The sequence below is a fragment of the Scatophagus argus genome, chromosome 16, assembly GCF_020382885.2.
Source record: "Scatophagus argus isolate fScaArg1 chromosome 16, fScaArg1.pri, whole genome shotgun sequence".
Classification (NCBI taxonomy): domain Eukaryota; kingdom Metazoa; phylum Chordata; class Actinopteri; family Scatophagidae; genus Scatophagus; species Scatophagus argus.
In genome coordinates, this window is record NC_058508.1 from 14,072,404 (window position 1) to 14,092,608 (window position 20,205).

The 20,205-nt window shown below is 41.0% G+C and overlaps 1 protein-coding gene across 2 annotated transcripts; it reads right to left on the reverse strand.

The window, feature by feature from the left end:
- Positions 1–2,582: 2,582 nt before the first annotated feature.
- LOC124073914 (transmembrane protein 235) lies at positions 2,583–10,124 on the reverse strand. 2 transcript variants are annotated; one of them, XM_046416477.1, is made up of 5 exons: positions 9,475–10,124; positions 8,283–8,360; positions 7,916–8,053; positions 4,333–4,487; positions 2,583–4,205 (listed from the first exon to the last, which is right to left on the reverse strand). In XM_046416477.1, exons 1-5 carry the CDS (start codon positions 9,644–9,646, stop codon positions 4,194–4,196), a joined length of 555 nt encoding a protein of 184 aa, XP_046272433.1. In that variant the 5' UTR covers positions 9,647–10,124; the 3' UTR covers positions 2,583–4,193. The 2 variants fall into 2 exon arrangements, with proteins under 2 accessions (XP_046272433.1, XP_046272432.1); XM_046416476.1 differs by having other exon boundaries at positions 2,583–4,487.
- Positions 10,125–20,205: the final 10,081 nt, after the last annotated feature.

Here is a 20,205-nt window from a genome sequence, read left to right on the forward strand (position 1 = left end):
GTTCCCCTCTTCATGGGTCACTCATTTTTCCTATCATTTCCATCAAAGCACGCTCGACAGTCGGCTGTTAAAAGCCTTTGTGTAAGAACTGCTGGCTATATCTCAAAGAATAGCCTTTGTTCAGGATTACACACGCAAAACAATGTTTTCCTTGCAATCACAGCGGGACCCCTGAATGTCATCTAACGCAGCAGCTCAAAATCTGTCACACTGTGTTTTATGAAGTGAAAAAACAAAACAGGACATAGTAACGTAATGAGCTTCCTTCACAGCTACAATCATGGGTCTTAATAACATGCATTTGCTGGTGTGATCTGTGCTACTCAAAGTGTTGACAGGATGTGTTAATGTGACTTCAACACCCTTAATGATAGCTGCTAAAACATGAGTTTGCTGGAAAAACAAAAACAAAAAAATCCTGAGCCCAAATCTGAACACGTCACTGGGCTTATTTTAAATTCTCCTTTACTTAACAACCAAGTCTTTTTCACTGTGCTGTTTTTGAATGTGCTTTCATTTACAGTCTGTCCATCAAAACTGCAACATGGTTCTCCACAAGGGTGAAATGTGCAATGTGAAATCCAGGAAGACAGATTGTTGCCCTTGAGGCATTGATATACTCACTTTTCTGAAACATTTCACTGAGTGGCTTATTCATTATAACAATAGACCCACTGAAGGAAAGAAAGGACCTGATGGCAATGACTACGTACAGCAGCCTTATTTATTTCAGTATTAAGGAAGCAGTTTATTTTCCATGACTTGCACCAGAATTTTTTACCACTGAGGTAATCGCTTTAGAAAATAACATACTTTCTGACCTTTCCCTAAGGCAGTGTTATTTTCTGTAAAATGTCTGTTGTCCTGTGAATGTTCTGTGGTCATATTATAGATGTATGAACACATTAGAGTCCAGTTAGCTCTCAGCGTTCATGTAAGGATATGAAATATATCATGTTAACCCCCCCTGAGGAAGACAAATGTCTGCTAGAGAAATAGCTACAGCATATTGCCTATAGCGCTTTGTTTGAGCCGAGCACGAGCAAGACCACCTAAAAATGATTCAAAATGCAGCACACAGAGAAGCTAAAAGCCTAATTGAGCTTGGTGCCATGGACATCTCAAAAGGTTCCTTTGCTGCACAAAATTCAAAAATTTGCGGCAAAGGCATATTTCACAGAGGCAATTGAAAACTCATCTCACGAGACAAAAGGATTTCATTTATACATGTACTGAGTGATTACATGATTGAGAGTATTAAAAAACAACTGCCCAAGCAGAAAATTGACTGAGGAAAATAGGATGTGTCTCTTCAATAACTTTTGAACACTGAGAGCCTAGAGGTTGTCCAAAAGTGAAAATTACTGCACTCTCTCAAGGACAAGGACACAAACCAAAGAGTAATGGCTTTGCACCAACTTTGCTGTGCTTCTGCCAGAGCGGATTGAGTTATTATGTTCTATAAAAGTTTAATGGGATTTCAGCTGGCCTAATACATAAAAGAGGGGCTGCAAGACTGAGTCGCTATGCTTTGGCCCTTCCTTTATAGCTCTCTGCTCTGCGTGCCATCTGAGACAGGATTACTGGGTAGGAAGCTGCCAAACAAACAGCTGAGTGGACACAATGTCTCATAGTTTGGAGTTTGATTCACTGGCGGAAGCACATTAAACCATGCAGCAAATCACATTTAGGCAAACATAAGCGCACCTTTTAACGGTACAACGTCTATCTCTGCCACGAGAGCTGCCTTTCCTATCACAGTGCTGAGCGTTGTTATTTAGAAGTGCGTTCAGTGCAGGTCCACATGTTCGGATTGAAAATTCCACTTACAGCGCTATTAGTCCGAAGTGCATCTCTGCAACTCCTGAACCTTTTCAAGCGGCAAGAAATTTATTTATTTTTTCTGAGCTTGGTCAAATGAAAAGAAGACCAACCACTGCAATTTTTTTAAAAAATTGTTTGCTTGTTTTTTTTTGAGATTTCATGCATTATTTCTGCTTTTGGTTTTTTTTTTTGTCAGTTGTTGAAAGCTGTCAGTGAAGACACACAACAAATCACGGCAACTTATCACGGCAAACATCTTTGCTAAGCGGTCTTTAATGTACATCTAAGGCTTTCTTCAAATTATTTTGCTTGAACTTGGTGTTGTTGCTCATAACAATATTACATCCAGGGATGAGAAAAACATACTGTGCAAGCAGTCATCCCCCCCCCACCCCCCCTTTTTTGTAAACAATTCAGGTTTGAAATAATTTATTATTTCCCATATTTCAAACGCATTTCCCTTTTAAATGCACTTTCTACTTTATTTCTACAACAAACAAACAAATACTTTCCCAGCCTACTTTTTTGTTCCGTTTGTCTTCCTATTGTCTTACCTGTCATTGGATTAATTTCAATTCTATTTCAATTCAGTTTATTTATATAGCGCCAATTCACAACAAAAGTTATCTCACGACACTTTCCAATTAGAGCAGGTCTAGACCAAACTCTCTAATTAAATTGTAATACAGAGAACCCAACATTCCCCTTGAGCAAGCACTTGGCGACAGTGGCGAGGAAAACCTTTATTATACACTGTATTACCCACATACAAGGCAGCAACATGCTGATTATTATAAACCCATTCTTGTGTTAAATTTCACTGTTGCCACAACATCTCCAGTAGGTTGTATGTGCACCCATATTTTGTATTAACTGACTTATACACACAACAGTGTTACAACATATTGGTCGAACATTTCTGAAGCTTTCTTTGGCAGTTGTCTTAAAAATTCTCTTGCTGTACAGCTTGACTCCTGGTGTGCTTTATTTACATTCAGAGGCAGGCAGGCCCGATTTAACCTGAGGTACAGAGGCTAGGTATTCTACTAACTGCAACACTTGTTGTCTCATAATTAGGTAAAACAAATACACAGTGCATGATTGAGCATATAATCAGCACAGCACAAAAATCAAGACAGCTTACTGTTACAGAGTGTAGCACTGGTGTTTGAAAGCATTTGATTCAATGTGGCCTTGTCCCTGTTGCCTATTCATGGTGCTGTTTTATTAATGTTGTATTAAGTTGTATTAATGTTTCATTCATGTCACGGTAAAATAAATGAAAAAAGTGAAGCCGTTCAGTAATGAAAGCGTAAGCAAAGTTTTTTACGGCAGCGAAAAGGAACAAAAACACAACACATTTTATAGGATTGCAGAGTGCTAAATGTTGTATTTTCACAGTGTTCTTTTTACTCCCAGAGAGAAGAAACGCTATTTCTACAAATAAACAGCTCAGACAGAAGATTACAACATCCAGCCGTTAACTACAGCAAAACAGTCAGCAGCACATGCACATACTGTACTGCTGAAAGCAGCTTTCTGCACCCCCCGAGTGCACTTTTCTTCAGCCCTGTTTCAATGTTTAATGCATCTAGGTTGGCTACAGGTACAAAATTTGCAAGCAGGAGGCAAAAACTAAAAGTCACAATACTGAGCAGCCACAACCGTCTTATCATGTCTTCAACTAAATGTTAACTGGTTTACAAAAGCTGCAAAATGCAAATTTCTGTTTCACATGGCTCTGTGTGCTAAAGTCTCACTGGCTCCATTGCCTGGTGGTTTCCTTCTGCAGAATCAGCAATGGTTTCACTTGAATGAAATACCCTGAACTACTGATATGAATCACATTTAAATTCAGTATAACATATGGGTACAGAAGTTGTCCCCAAGTCAAAAAGGCTCATGTACAGTGTGTCAAAAAAACAAACGACCCGTTCAATTTTAATTATTTGCCTGCGTTCATACTTCAAGGCAGTGAATTTGCATTTAACTCATTTAAAAAGCTGTTTTATATGAAATAGACGTTTCAAGACACACTGCTAACACACTGAACAAAATGTGAAACACGTACTCTCGCAAAATCGTATTTGTAACACAAACACTGCCAGTACTGTTGTAGTGTATGCAGTATTTACACTCTGAATGGGTGGCCTCTTTATCTGTTTGTTCTACCACACAATGAACAGACAAGGCAGCGCTGTGAAGCAGCAGGGCTCGCAGCAAGCCAGTGAAAACAACGAAAAAATATGTTCAAAAGCAACAGCTACCCAGCATCCATGTGTTTATGGTGGCAGTAATGTAAAGCCAGCTTGCATTTATATTCTTTCATGTCTTGGCACTTGACTCACTAGATCTTTGCTCAAGTACCATCAACCCCTTTCCTGCAAAAATAAATAAAACACAAACACAAACATTAATCTATAACATAGCAATGGCCACACCAGAGTCATAGTGTCCCTTCATCTGAGTTATTCTGGCAGCTAGCATAAGCAGCAGGCCGGTGGTCACCTCCAGGCCAAAGGAGAGCCAAGCTGCGGCTAAAGACCAGCCAAAAGACACGTCCACAGTGGCAAGGTTCTCCGGGGACACGATCTGCTGGAAGTCCTCCATGGCCTGGTGGGAGTATTTGATGTAGATGCTGACCCCAGTCAAGGTAAAAAGACCTGATGGTGCACAGAAGCAGACAGATGGTACTGCTGGAAACACAAACCCAAATTCCCTCGCACCTAGAACATGGAAATGGAACTATCTCGATGAATCAGGCATGAGACCCTTAAGCTGCCTAATAACACACCATAATCGCTATGACATATTCAGCTCAACCAGTTTTTATAATGAGATCATTAAGGTAATAATGCATTAATTGGAAAATAATTCTTTTCCAACATAATTGTAATATAATTCACATAACATGGACTTCTTAGCCTAATAATGGGAAGCAATTAGTATAACCTTAAAGCATTAAAGATTTAAAGCTGTTTTATTTCAAAGATTTTTCTAATTTCATTTCAAAATTATTCCAGCAAAGTGCTTCTAAATTCATTCAGATCATTTATGCCACAGGATGAACCTGATCTTACTATTTCATTGTTTTCTTTTTTTTCTTTCCAACCAGACAAATGAAACATCTTGTGTAACAAGGGCTGAAAGGAATACCGCTGAATAGAAAAGGAATATCACTGAATGTCAAAGGCCGAAAACCTTTAAATATCGAGCAGTCGCCATTACGTTCACAATTCATACTGCACAATCGTGTGCTGGCCATTAACCTCCTTTGATTACCCATCATTAAAAATAACAACCGTGAGCTAGTCTCTAAATATATATTAAGCTGTGTGCTCTGCATGTAGGCAGAAAAGAAAGAATGAAGAAAGAAAGAAAGAAAGAATTAAAGAAAGAAAGAAAGAAGGAAAGAAAGAAAGAGAAGTACAGATGTTATGAACAGTTCTAAAGGAGGTTCAGTGAGTTCTGCAGACCTGCCCTTTATGGAGGGCAATATACAGTATATTATCAGTATATTGATATCAATATATTAAATAGGTGGATTCTGGAAAGCAATGGAGAAAATATTGGGCCAATTATTCCTGCATACAGTCTGTCTTGCAATCATGTGTGGACATAGACAAAATTTCACTTGCAGTTCTAATCTGCATCAGTTTTGTATGTGCAGTCTTGTTCACTTGATGTGAGGTCTGAGGTGTTGCTGCATCCGTACCACACAATGGACTCACTAAACACTCATCGTGATCGCTTAGAAAAACAAAGAACATTTTAAAGGTGTAAAGGTTGTGTGTGACAACAACCTTGAGCTGCAGAGTCAAAGCTGAGGAAGAAAATAAATAGTGTCCAAGATGAAAATGTCAGTTTTGTCAGATCTCATATTTCCAAAGGCCTGTTCTAAGTCCAAACAGACAGATCCATCACTGCAGTACGCAATGTCAGTGCTCAGAATGTAATTTGGAGGACCTATTGACACATAACTCAGCATGAAACCTGTGTTGGGTATCCATTTCTCATACACACATTTCAAACTCAGAAAGAGTTTGCTAATGTATTAAACAAGAAGGAAAAAAGGAAAACAAAATACCGAAATCCATTACCCATTTCCTGTTTATCCAGTGTCAGAGGTGGATTTGAAAGTGGAAGAGCTTGCAGGTCTTTTGATGTAGACATGAGGAAAGGACATTCGACGCAAATCATGAATTTAGCTGTCTGTTTTGTATGGCATGGGATGCTGGGCCTGTCAGCACAGATGACGAAGTATATAATCGTGGCCATTTCTAGGCCAGAATCATATATTCACCCTAAACCTCATCCAAATCAAGATTCAATATCATTCCCTGTGAGCTAACACCTAATCAAATGCAGCCTTTGATGGATATTCTATTTTTTTGTGTTATTGTGACTGGGCAAAAGCTGAACCTGTCATGATAAATGAAAAAAAGAAAAGGCAATCTTTCTGTTACCGTACTACTGATGGAAATGTGACCTTATATTGCCATTTAAGGTCTGTTGGACATCCATCCATCCATCGTCCATACCGCTTACCTGTCAGGGTTGCAGGGGGACTGGAGCCTATCCCAGCTGACTAAGGACGAGAGGCGGGGTTCACCCTGTCACCAGTCAGTCACAGGGCTGACACACAAAGACAGACAACTACACACTCTCACACTCACCTGAAAGCTAATGAGCATGTTTTTGGGACTGTTGGAGGAAACCAGAAAATCCATGCAGGCACAGGGAGAACATGCAAACTCTGCACAGCAGGGCCGGGACTGGGATTCGAACCGGGAACCCTCTTGCTGTGAGGCGACAGTGCTAACGGCCACACCACAGAGCTGCCCGGTCTGTTGGACATTCGCTTTATACTTCTGAACATTCAGTACTCTTCTATAATATGACATATGAGACTAAGAGGCATACATTTCAAAGCCATTAACCCAGTAACTGTTGTGTTATTTCAGTCTTGACCAAAACAGTGGACAGACCAACTGACAGACCAGCATTACCATCCCTGTGTCCATGCTGCATGGCTAACAAAATACTCATAAACTCAGGAGTCCATCAAATATAAGATCACGACTATGTTTTGGAACACATTTGTTTATGATTTGACTGTCCAGAAGATCAGGATGACAACAGGTCTATTTGATCACCTTCAAGTTTTACAAAAAGGAAACTCAGTCATGTTGATATTTTATGGAGATGCCCTTTGAAGCTGAGAATGACATGGGAAAGGAGCCCACTATTTATTCCAAGGGAAAGTCTGACTGAATCTTTCAATCAAGGCAAAGCTCTTCTGCAGTTTTGTGCCACTTCATCATGATCACCAGCAATCAGTCCTCATGCTGTGTTCAATACTGGAAAGGTTTGGTTGTTTGGTGTCTAAAATCATGTTCAAGCTCATTAGAAACATTTTTGCAATTATATTTTATTTTATGCAAAGCTGACTGGCAAGTGCTTAGAAAAACATATCCTCGGTAAATCATTACCCCAAACGACACCATCCTGCAGCATTGTCGTGTTTGGAAAAAGGTGTCAAAGCTGTGATTTAGCATATGGGTGTCCCTAATTGCATCTAATTGTGGCAATCATGCAAAAAAATATGACAAAATGATTGAATAAAGCAAATGAAATCTTGCACAAGGCAGTCACACCAGTGTTAACGTCTTTTTCTCCTTGTTTCCTTATAAAATCCCATCTCCACCCTCACTCTAATAACAGCGTTAGAGTAAAGATCATTACCTAACAACTTAATTAAATCAAATGCGATTTTGAATGCCCGCGCAGACGAATCTAAAACGCAGATGTGAATTCTACCTATAACAGTAAACTGCAAGACATAACACTAGTCAATGTTTTCTCACTAGCTCTCAATCTACGAAGAGATTTTAGCAACTGCCTTAAGTCAGGAGTGACTCAGATGTGAGAGATATAAGAATGTTCAAGGTTTCAACACACATGCAAAAGCATTTATATGTGTGCTGCCCACACACTTCTTCTTCCATGACAAGTACACATAATTGCTTCAGGTTCTAAATAAATAAATAAATAAATAAATAATAATAATAACATTTCTATGTGGACTTACTGCAGATGAGAAAATAAGATGCAGATCCAGCCAGCAGGTTAGGACTGCTGGCCAGTGAACTGACCAGTCCAAAGATCCAGCCAAACACCAGCAGGACGAGACTGAGGGGCAACATGATGACTACCACCTTGTGCAGGCCTGCAAAATTCACGCACACACAAACAAACAAACAATAGTGGTGATGCTTAAGGTTTTAGTAGACTTGTTACAGTTAGAATTACTGCTGAGCACAAAAGTTTGCAAAGGATAAGGTTTTTGAATTGACTTCTACCATCCAGGGATTTGGCTTTCACACTGTCAACAGAGTATGAAAATCAACTTGCATGATGTGCCAGTTTGTTAGACGATAAACAAAGCCACCACTCACCAAGAAGGTGCCTTTCTGCCTCTGACAGGCTGGACATATTTGCTGTGAAAGAAGGGATGACTGAGGTCCTGTTTGCTCCTGAAAATGTCAAGTGAAAAGGTCACACATGACAGGACATGCAGAGAAATCTGCAAGACTTGTTAAAACTGATACTGGATACCAAACAGTGTCAGTTTTCTGTTTTTTAGGGTTTTTTATTTCTTATCCTAGATTTGTGAAAAAAATAACACACAGGATATTGCATGATTAAAATTAAACTAATTAAAAACATATTTTTTGCACCAACAATTTGTGTCGGTGCATGTTCCACTTTGTCACACACTGTATCACAGGTGTGCGCTGCTTGAATGGCTTCAAACTACGGGCCTGCGCTGTGGGTGAGTTACTGGGTGGACTGTGGGAACCACCAGCAACCAATTGGACACCCCTGGGACCTCGAAGCTGTGCCGCCAACAAGCTGATTGCAGCTGTTTCGAAAAATATCCTCATCTCTCTGCAGCCTCCTACTTGTTCACCAGGAGCTGCCTGCAGGGGGCTGCAGGTGTGAAGGGTTAGTTTCTACAGTTATTATTTAGAAAGGAAAAACTGTGATCTATTAAATCTGTTAGTTCTGTGGCATTACTCAATGTATGAAGAATGGCATTTAATCATCTTAATAAGGAGTTAACAATTAAAGACTTGGCCATCATTCTAATTCAATTCTCCATCCTAAAAGGACTGCCATGTCACCTATTCTGTGCATCAGCTTCGCAATTCGCTGCAAGCAGTTTTTTTAGACCTGAGTTCTCCTAGTGGAGTGATGAGCAATAAATCAAGACAAATGTAGCTTCTGTCGTGGACTCATGCAGACAATAAACGCGGTAACTTGGCAACATCACAGATCCACGATCCATTAACAATGTTAGATCTCATCATATGTAAGCCATTTTATCGGTTTTACCCTCTTTGTAAACATCATTCCTGCTCAGAACATGTGTGACTTACAAACATCACAAGTCAATTCAAAATAACAGACCTTGTGAATGATCAGTCAAGGCTTTTACGTACATTAGTGTTGATGTCACATGATAAATGCTTCTCAAAATTGCCGTACGGCGAGAGACAGGACAAAAGTTAAAGGGCTGTTGAGTATAGAGACCCTCTAAACAAAAGCTCATACAAACAAAAGACTAAAAAGCTTGAGTTGACATACCTTCATTAATCCGCCAAAGTCCAGAATGTGAACTCAGGTCGTCTGGACCCGTGTGATTGGGTTTATTCACATCGATGATGTACCAGTAATCAGTCCCAATAGCCACAGCAAGGAGGCTAAAACTGAGCAAACCTGTAAATCCAGCAGTGAGGACCACCAGTCCGTACTTCATTATGCACAGTCTGCACGCAGAGCGCAGTTGCTCAATATTCTCTTAAATTTTTATAATCTTCTACACTGTATTTAGTACCGACGCTCCAAACTGCGCGATGCGTAAAATCTCTCCACCTGGACACATCCCCGTAAAGTGCTGGCTCTCCATGGCTACCACTGTCATAAAATGTGCTTTAGGAAGGAAACGGAGGAAAAACAAATTCCCTTAATTATTTCCAGTTTAGTTTAAAAGGAGAGAAGCAAAAATGTGCGTTTTTCTCAGCACCCGCAGCTTATATCACACTGTCACATGAACGTGGCTGACAGCAGGAGCGGCGCTCTCTCTGACTAAATTAAGATACAATTGCCACACTTCCTCTGCCGAATTTCAAAATAAAACTCAGTGTAGGGAATATGTACTGCGAAGGTGATAAATCTTTATGTTTTTATGCAAAATAGCTCACATCCGGCGACAAGTTAGTTATCTGATATTGACTTGACTCTTACTGTAACTAAACTGTATCCTATTTCCAACAGCAACTGCCTCTGCGAGATACAGACCAGATATAGAAGCGCACCAAGCCCACCTTTCTGTCATTGCCCAGATGGTAGTCAATAAATTTGCACCCTAACAAGAGGTAAAATACCCAGACTTGATAAACAAAAATGAACATTTAAGGCGGAGCACCTACACTCAGTAATATAAACACACAAGCCCATTTGCTCATGTCATGATTGAATTTAAGCAGCTCGGTTTGCATGGCAGCATGGATACATCTAATAGGTAAAAATACGTACCTGAGTCAATGTCAAAGTGCCAACATCTAGATAAGAATATTTAAATTGCAAAATAAATTAACAGAGACCCCCCCCCACCCAATATAATCGAGGCACCTTTGGCAACAATTACATTCGCGCCTGGAGTCTGTGTGAGTCTTGGACAATACGTTTTGTAGGAGCCAATTTGGTTATTTTCTGTGTTCACAAGTGTTGTATGCATTTCTGCCAGTAGGTGGCAGTATCTATTTTAGGCCATGGTTTGAGTCTATATAGGGAGGTGGGTTAATGAGCGTAGTGGTGCACGCTGGGGAATCCACACGGTTTTTGACCGTGCCATGGTGTAACTTCTCAGATCAGAATAATACGTTATGGTTAAAGTGAGTACCTTTGAGTCGACTGTATGAAGCCTAATAAACCTGGAATACAATCAGTAGTGTTTGGACATTGGCTATGTTACGCATATGCACCTGCATGCACCTACACTGGCACGCGTACAAGCCTGTTAAACCACCAGCGTGCGCGGATAGTGACAAAGGGCCACTATATTAGTCAAAAACCAGGTTCCCATCGGACTCGTTGGGAAAGCAACAATCGGCCTTGTGGTTCCTGTGGGCCTTCGCTGTGTCTGGAAAGCGGCCCGTACCACATGGCGCCTGGAGGAGGTGATCGTGGGAGGACGATCGAAAGGAGCTGCTGTTGCTGCTGGGTCTTGGCGTGAGGTGGAGTTCGGCTACGGAGGGCCGCAGCGATTCCGACGGAATTCGGCAGTAGTTGGAGGAACGGCCGCAGCGGATCGGCGGAGACCGGAGCCAGGCGAGGCAGCGGAGCATCGGATCAGCTGATCACCGCATCGCGCCCAGCTCACTGATGCCGAGGTATGAGTAGCGCTACAATAATGGCCATTGGACCTGTGTGCGCACAATTAGGGGGCATAAATCCAGTGTATTGGTGGCCTAATTGAATACGTGATTGACTTTGTGTTAACTTTGATGATTGTTGCGAACTGTGGAGAGACTGAAAACATGGAAACCGGAAGCGGGCGAAAGGTTATAATGACTGAAAAGGCGCTTGCTGATAAGCTTTTAAGGTTGCAAGCGGAACGAAGGGCAAAGCTGAACAAAGCCGCCAATATACGAAACTTAATGAAAGATCTCATCGTAAAGGGTGATAAAACAATGGTTTGTGATGCTTTGAATGAATTAAGGGTGGTGTGTGATGATGCAAAAATGTATCCATAAACAGCTGTTGGGTTTAATGCCAAGTGGTGAACAAGAAAAACATGAAATATGGCTTAAAGCAAAATTTCTGTCTTTAAATGAATGTTTTCATGATGCAGAAATGTGGGTTTCAAACTTGGAAGGTAATAGACAAGAAAATATTGGTGTTACAAACAATGAGGGTAATGCAAATAAAAACGAGGTTGGTATCAATCGAAATGGTGATGTCACAAGCAGTGAAAACAATGCACATGCAACTGGGCTGGTGGTGGATGACATTGGCCCAGATGGTAGCATTTCTAATGTGGGAAGCAAGCGTTCAAGTAAAGGAAGTAGAGCCAGTGGAGGATCAAGCACCGCTTCAGCACGCATAAAAGCTGAAGCAGATAGGGCTGCCTTGCATAAATCAAATTGCATCTGAGGACATACTTGCCGTCATGCACAGACAAAACGAAATAACAGCTGCTTTGGTGCAGCAGCAAACTGCAAGATCTCTGCCGCCGAGAGACATTCCTGTATTTGAAGGGAACCCTTTGCAGTACAGAGCATTCATAAAAGCATTTGAGCAAGGAGTGGAGAATAAAGCAGAAGCAGCAGATTGTCTTTTCTATCTGGAGCAATTTACCAGAGGACAGCCACAACAACTGGTACGTAGCTGCCAGCACTTGGCTCCTGATCGTGGCTATGTAGTGGCTAAGGACCTGCTGCAGGAGCATTTTGGAAATCAGACCATAAAGGGTGAAGATGTTAAAGCACTCCAAGCGTATTCTTTGTTTTTGCGTGGCTGTTGTAATGGAGGAATTAGAGTATATGCAAGAGTTGGATATGCCTGCAAATATGAGAGCCATTCTTGCAAAGCTGCCATGCAAGTTGAGGGAGCAATGGAGATCCATCGCTTATGGAATCATGGAGCAAACACAGCAGAGAGCTCACTTTACTGACTTGGTTGTATTTGTGGAGCGTCATGTTAAAATTCTTTCTGATCCTCTGTTCGGTGACATCCAAGATCCTGTATCTGGTGCGGCTGGCACAAAGACTATCACCCGGTTTAAGTCTTATCCTGGAAACAGGGTGAAAGGAAGCATTGTTGCCACCACTGTAACATCTATGACCTCGTCAGAAAGGGGGGAGGAGCCACCGGCAGAGCTTGGAAAGTCAGTTAAAGCAGGATGCCTTTGTTGTTCATACAGTCACACATTGGAGGAGTGTAAACAGTTTAATGAGAAAAGACACAAGGAGAAAATTCAACTTCTGAAGGAAAAGGGAGTTTGCTTTGCATGCTTATGTGATGGTCACATGAGTCGGGAATGCGAGAGGCGCTTGATATGCAAAGTCTGTGGTCAAACTCACCCCACTGTGCTGCACATCAGTAGACAACCACCTGCTCCAGAGCAAAAGAAACAACCAGCTTCACAACAGCTACAGGGCCCACTCAGTAAACAACCAGTTTCTTTCCAAACATGTGGGCATACAGGTGCCGGTAAGGATGGCTGTGTTCTTCTTCTTCTCTATAAAGGGATGTGACATTATACAAACATATGCATTTCTGGACCCTGGTAGCTCGGCCACGTTCTGCTCCGAAGATCTAATGCAGAGGCTGAATATTACAGGCAGAAGAACCAGTGTCTTGTTGAGCACAATGGGTCAGGAGACTGTTGTTCCATCTTATTCCATCACTGGTTTGGAGGTGGCTGGATTAGAGGGCAATGACTTTTATAGTCTCCCAGAGGTCTTGAGCCAAAGGAAAATGCCAGTCACCACTAATAATATAGTAACAATTGAGGAACTGGATAAATGGTCTTACCTGTCGGACGTTCACATCCCACACATAAAGGCAAATGTTGATTTGTTGATAGGAACCAACGCTCCCAAATTGCTGGAACCATGGGAGGTCATCAACAGCCACGGGAATGGCCCGTACGCTATTAAAACTGTGTTGGGATGGGTAGTTAATGGTCCACTGAGTGGAAGCAGTGGTCCCTCTGCCACAGTGAACAGGATCTCTGTGAGGAAGTTGGAGGAAATGCTCACCAGTCAGTACATGATGATGATGATTCCGAGGAGGAGTCTGAAGAGGAGGCTCCCCCACCAAAAAAGACCCCAGCAAAAGCAACACCGGCTAAAGCAAAGGCAGCCCCTGCAAAGGCTGAGGAGTCGGAGGAAGAGGACGACGACGATGATGATGAGGATGAGGAGTCCGAAGAAGAAGCCCCACCTCCCAAGAAGGCTGCTCCAGCTTAACCACCTGCAAAGGCCAAGGCTGCCAAAGAGGAGTCTGAAGATGATGATGACGACGACCTTGAACCTCTTACAGCCAATCATATTCTCCTCCTAAAAGGCAAACCTGCTGTACCACCTGGACTGTTTGTGAAGCAAGATCTGTATGTCAAGCGACGGTGGAGACAAGTCCAATACCTCTCAGATTTGTTCTGGAAGCGATGGGCGGAAGAGTATCTTCTGTTGCTTCAGGAAAGGCAGAAATGGAACCAGGGGACCACTCGTCCTAGTGGTGGACTCGACGGCTCCTCGAGGCTCTTGGCTGCTCGGTAAAGTGCTGGAAACCTTTCCTGATAAGAATGGGTTTGTGAGATCTGCCCGTCTCAAGACAAAATCTAGTATTATGGAAAGGCCTGCAACTAAACTTTGCCTGTTAATGGCAGCCTGTGATGATTAATTGGTTTATGCACTTATAGGATATGGTGTGTGTACATCTATCACTCAAGAAGAACATTTGGCTCCTTTTGTTTTTTTTTTGTTCGTTGAATTGTTATGTTTACACACCATTAACAATTAGGGGCCGGTGTGTAGTAGCCAAATTGGTTATTTTCTGTGTTCACAAGTGTTGTATGCATTTCTGCCAGTAGGTGGCAGTATCTATTTTAGGCCATGGTTTGAGTCTATATAGGGAGGTGGGTTAATCAGCGTAGTGGTTCACGCTGGGGAATCCACACGGTTTTTGACCGTGCCATGGTGTAACTTCTCAGGTCAGAATAATACGTTATGGTTAAAGTGAGTACCTTTGAGTCGACTGTATGAAGCCTAATAAACCTGGAATTCAATCAGTAGTGTTTGGACATTGGCTGTGTTACGCATATGCACCTGCATGCACCTACACTGGCACGCGTACAAGCCTGTTAAACCACCAGCGTGCACGGATAGTGACAAAGGGCCACTATACGTTTCTCTGCCCATTATTTCTTGTAGATCTGCCCAAGCAGGTGCCATGGGGGCCATGAGTGAAAAGCAATTTTCTATTCCTGCCACAAATTCTCCAGTGGACTGAGGTCATGACTGAATTGGCCACTAGTCCAGGATGTTTTGAAACCATTTCTGTACCAAGTTCTCTGGCATACTTCAGCAGGCTTTTCCCCATTCTGCATGTTTACCAGCAAATCTGCAAATTTCATTTGCTAACATGGAAAGTCAAAAATAACCAGCTCACTATTTATTCCAGAACTGGTAAGAATGTACACCAAATCATCAGAAACTCGAATATTAAAATGCCATACCGTTATACAGTTAGAGTGAAGGGTGCACCTGGACACTGCAAGATTAATCCTGACATTTCTGACAGTCAGTAACATAGAGTGCTGGCTGTACTTGTGTATAGCACTGCGACACAACTGTAATAGGATGTAGTGGGTGTTTTGTAAAAACCCACAACCAGCAAGAAGCCGTTGGTTGTAGGGCACATACCCACTGGGTATGTATAACTATATATGCAACTATATGTAACTATATCTAGTTATAATCATCTGACACAGTGATTTTAGCCTTGACAGCCTTCCTAGAAGTTCTCGGAAGATGCAAAGAAACAGGTGGACAAAGGTAGAATTACTTCTGACATGGCATGATTTGTACCTGACTGTGACCATTTTCATACAAAGCCTGATTTAATGCATTTACACCAGACATCATGAAGAGTGAAAGATGGATTTGTCAAGTGTAGGATGGGAAATTAACTTTTTGAACAACGAACAGATGAACAATTTTTGGTGACATTAAAATCTGAATAGCCTATTTGTGGTTGAGCTGCCTTTCGGTTCTGCTTGCCCAAACGCATCCACTGTGACATGTAGAGAAGTCAGATCGGTCCACTGAAAAAAATAAACAGTGTGTTTAGCTCAGAGCACACAGACCAGTTCATCGTGTCTTCATTAAGATGATGCCTCCGTGACATGCAGATGCTGCATCTTTGGGAGCATCCATCACATTATTGAGTGGACAGTCTTTTATCAGAGTGATGTTGTCTGTTCTGCTATAGGATGGCTCTTTTAAATAATCAAATTTTTTTGCTTTTATTAAAAAAAAAACATGTTAAAAGATGCACAACAGTTGAAAATCAAAACCACTTAATTTTCATTGATACAATATCCATTTAATTTAGACATGATTTCATCTCTTGATAATTATTTAACCAACAGGGATCGAAGTGTCACCTCAGACAGTGATGCTTTCATACTACTTTGTTGCAAAAAACACAGACTACACGCAACACATGTTTTATTCAAAACCACAAACATTCATTATCTACCAGTCTTTTACACAATTTGATTGAAGCCCATTTTGGCAGCATAGTTAATGAATGATGAAACAGATTATGTCTGATCCTCAGCATCTGTTAGATCCTGAGACTATCAAAGCAGAAGCTATCTATACTGCACAGATTATGTCTAGCGTTGGGGACACTGCATGAATAATTAAAACCATTTACAGGTGCAGGCTGCAAAGCAGTGTTAATTTGCAAATTCTTTCATTAGAATGAATAAACTGTCATCTTAGGTGGAAAACAGCAATGAAATGATGTAATGATGCATCATTGTTGCTGTGGCACAGTTAATTATTAAACTTTTGAAGTGCCCTTGATCATGTTCACAGAGAACATGCAAACACACACGGGTTTGCAGTGGGCTTTTGTTCACGAGTTTGAACTAAAAGGAATCCACTTGCCCTCTTACAGTAAACAACTATTATAGGATAGAATATTGGCCCTAAAATGCATCCCGCTTGGTGTATGCAGCGTAACAATACCGCTGCCTTACAATTACTGTCAGCAAGATGAACAAGAACTGTATCGCACATTTGAAACACACTTTTTTCCTCCACATAATTTCCCGCAGAGGGATTGTTGCGTTGGTCTTTGCTTTGTGTGAAGGAGCATAAAAGTCAGTTACAGGAGTTATTTTAAACTTTTTGAGAGCTTTTTGAAATTTTCCTGTTGTCGTTCTAGTCTAAGTCTTCCATCAGCATGCAGGTGTCGTCCACACATTTCAAATGCACGTAAGCAGTATGATAAAACTAGTGTCCACGTTTGCTGGTATTAATTCTGTTCTTCTATTTGCATGCTGTGCTACAGCAGCAGCTTTTGCCCACAACTAACTGTGGAATCAGGGAAGCATTGCTAACACGACGGAATAGGCTTCTAGGAAAATTACGTTGGACACCATTATAAAGATCACCGAATCTATTCTGCTTTTGCAGATTTGTAGGATATATGCAAAAGAAATTGATTCAGCCACATTATATCCAAACTGTGAATATGTGAGCAGCATGACGAATAAACTGAACATCAGAAGGTAGAAACCGAGCTCTGATAAGAGAATCTTTCTCCTGTTCATTTTCCGCTCATTACATAGGAAACCGATGTGTCTCACAGTTTTTCCCCTTTGCTGCTGGCAGAACGAACTCTGAATTACCAGATTTATTTGTGTCCTTCGGTCTCGATGGCCAGGTTGTGGTAATTCATGTCTTTCTCAGTTGGTCGCAGTGCCAATTCCGTCTTGCTGCTTACTAATTTCATGTAGATTGGTCAAGTCTGTTAGAGGTTTGTGCTGAGGCCACGCACTACTGATGAGCTAAGCCTCATGACCAGCTTACTGAAAGGACTTTATTTTCTTTCAGTGCATTATAGTAGGAGCTGGGCTCATTGGCTTTAAGATGACAGTAGAACTGCATTGTTCTTTCTTGGATTCTAATTAAAACTGGAAATTGCAACTCCAACCATCAAAATTATATTCACTAAGAGTGCTTTTTTTGCCCCTTACTGGCTGAGATTGTTACTCTAGGTTACAGAAAGGATCCCTACAGAGACAGTCCTTTTGTTAAAGAGCAAAATCCTTTTTGTTTCACTAGAAATGCAAGTCTTACTCTGAGATGTCACGCAGGTGAGTTGGCAGTCTCCACAGTGTCAAATATCCATCCTTGAAACTAAGTTCACCGCTGCTGTGAAAGCACAGCACATTGTTGTCATCACCAGCCGTTTCCAGCTGCCTCATGCATCATTAACATGTGAGGAGACACCTAAAAATGTCACAACAGATGCAAACAACGGACAGGGTTATTGTTGGTACTATCAGCTGTCAAGGTGGCACATTAGTGTTCTTGTGTGACAGGTCGCTGATAACAACATATCCACCTGGTCTCGTGGAAAGCTTTGGCTCAATTGCAGTTAGAGTAGGTAGGTGCGTAGGTGGACAGGTGATCATTTCAGTCAGCCAGATGACATGACTGGATGGACTTTTTGCAAGCTTGTTATGGTCACAGACACCAGATTTTTATTTTTATTTATTTATTTGCTCACTGCATTTGGTTTGACTTAGTGATGTTAGCAGACTTTCTAGCAAATATGACAAAAAAAACTTCCAAAACACATTCCATCCCTGCCTTTAATGCATTGCTAAATTGCATTGAATTGTACGTGTTTTATCATATACCATCATGGCTGCTGGACTGATTTGAGGCCTGAATTTTGGTTAATACTCTTTGACTATTCACTTCTTTCTCTGATAAGTTTTCTTGTTCAAAGACATATAAATCAAAAACCCGTCCAATTTCACAGCGCATCCACACCGGTGGTTGTGTATACCCTCAGCCTTTCTGTGTTGTTTGTTGCGTGTGTTTTACTGGAATGTTGTGGCTGATCCAAAGAGTTGGCTGAGCTTCGTTTAAATACAATTTGCATAAAAGCTTCGGGTGTCTAGTCACCTGTTTAAAACAAGTGCTTCCCTTTAATCCAAAATGAATCAAATTTGAATTTATGTCTAATGTTTGTGTTTTAGAGAAAACCTCCTTGGAGAACCTAATGACAAGAAAAAGCTTAACAAACCTGGCAAAAATAATTCAATTTTGATATTGTTTGTCCAGTCCAACAGCGGCTTGAGGCAAAGGAAACCAGTGTTGCAGTAATACATATTGACTTCTTGTCATGCATAATCACTTGAGCTCTGTAGTTTTCTGGCTTCAACACAGACAAACAGCAGAAGAAAACCGGGTCAGAAAGGCTGGCTACATTGTGTGAAAACATTTCATTTAGTTTCAGAGTTCCTTTAGACTTTGTTTGCAGACGGTTAAATCTTCATCACTCTCATTTCCACTTTTGCCCAGATGAAATGATTCACCAAAAGCAGAGAATGTGTCACATTCAAGGCCAGTTAATTCATTAAAACGTCTCCAGTTCAGTGGTTAAAACCTGTGTAATTATCAGGGTTAGTGAGCAGTGCATTTAAGGGACTAAAAGAAAATGTTTGTCAGTGTAATCATAGAATTAAGCAAGAGGAGGAAAAATGTGAATGTAATATTTGTTGGGCTTGAGAAAAGCTTAGTGTGTGTGTGTGTACATGAGCGTGTTTCAAAGAGAGACAAATAAAAACCTTGAAAACCTTCCCAACATGCTGTGAAACCATGTCTTGTTCTCTTAAAGGCATATACATTAAGTGTTTAAGCTTTAAACAAGAAGCAGCTGAAAGTGTGAGCAGATGTCAGTGTTTTGTTTGCCATGTTGGTGCTTGTCGTGATTGCAGCAGGATGTGCTGCTTTCACAAGCACTTGCCGCGGACTGTAGGAGAGAGTGATTTAAGAGAGGTACACACTGCCACCCAGTGTAGTGAATGGGAAAATGATGTTAGCAAAACCACACTGGTCACAGGGTCCTCTCTGCCTTTCTTTTAATGGATGAATGCTGCTGAGGTTGAACTGTTAGGACATTAAAAATCATCAGCCATACAGCTGCCAAGAGTGCATTTAAGCATTTAAGGTCACGTGTGGGATACTTTTTTTTTTCATAGCAGTTGCTAATAACAGTTATAAAACCTCAGTTTCATTTTTATTCTCCGCTGAGTCAACATGCATTATATCAGGACCCTGGAGCTGGCAGACATTACAATGCCATTCTATTCCCAAAGCCAACAAAGATGTTACGTTTTTTTTTTTTTTTTTTTTTTTTTTTTTTATTTTCATCAACATTTTCAAAAACCATATCAGAAAAGAAAGATAGTAAACATCTATCTATATTAAATACATTATGGCTGAAGGCTCTCTATAGAGTTGAAACAGGATGCAGAGGTGACCAGGCCCTTTAGTCCTTGCTAAAATGTTTATCTATTAATTGCAAATTCCATACATCACAAAACCATTGGTTTAAGACATTACGCTTGAACTATCTCAGGTTTTATCTTCCTGGGAAATAAGTGACAGAAATCTACAGTATAAATTGTACACAGGTTCAGGTCATCTGGGCCAATAAAGTCTGGGCAGTTTGTGCCCTTAAAGATTCATGTCAAGAGACTGTAATTAACAAGAAGCC

Coding starts and splice junctions, on each gene's coding strand:
- LOC124073914 (XM_046416476.1), bottom strand. CDS start 9,646: ATGAAGTACGGACTGGTGGTCCTCACTGCTGGATTTACAGGTTTGCTC. Junction 8,361..9,474: donor ACTTTGGCGGATTAATGAAG/GTATGTCAACTC, acceptor TGACATTTTCAG/GAGCAAACAGGACCTCAGTC. Junction 8,054..8,282: donor GGCAGAAAGGCACCTTCTTG/GTGAGTGGTGGC, acceptor TGAATTTTGCAG/GCCTGCACAAGGTGGTAGTC.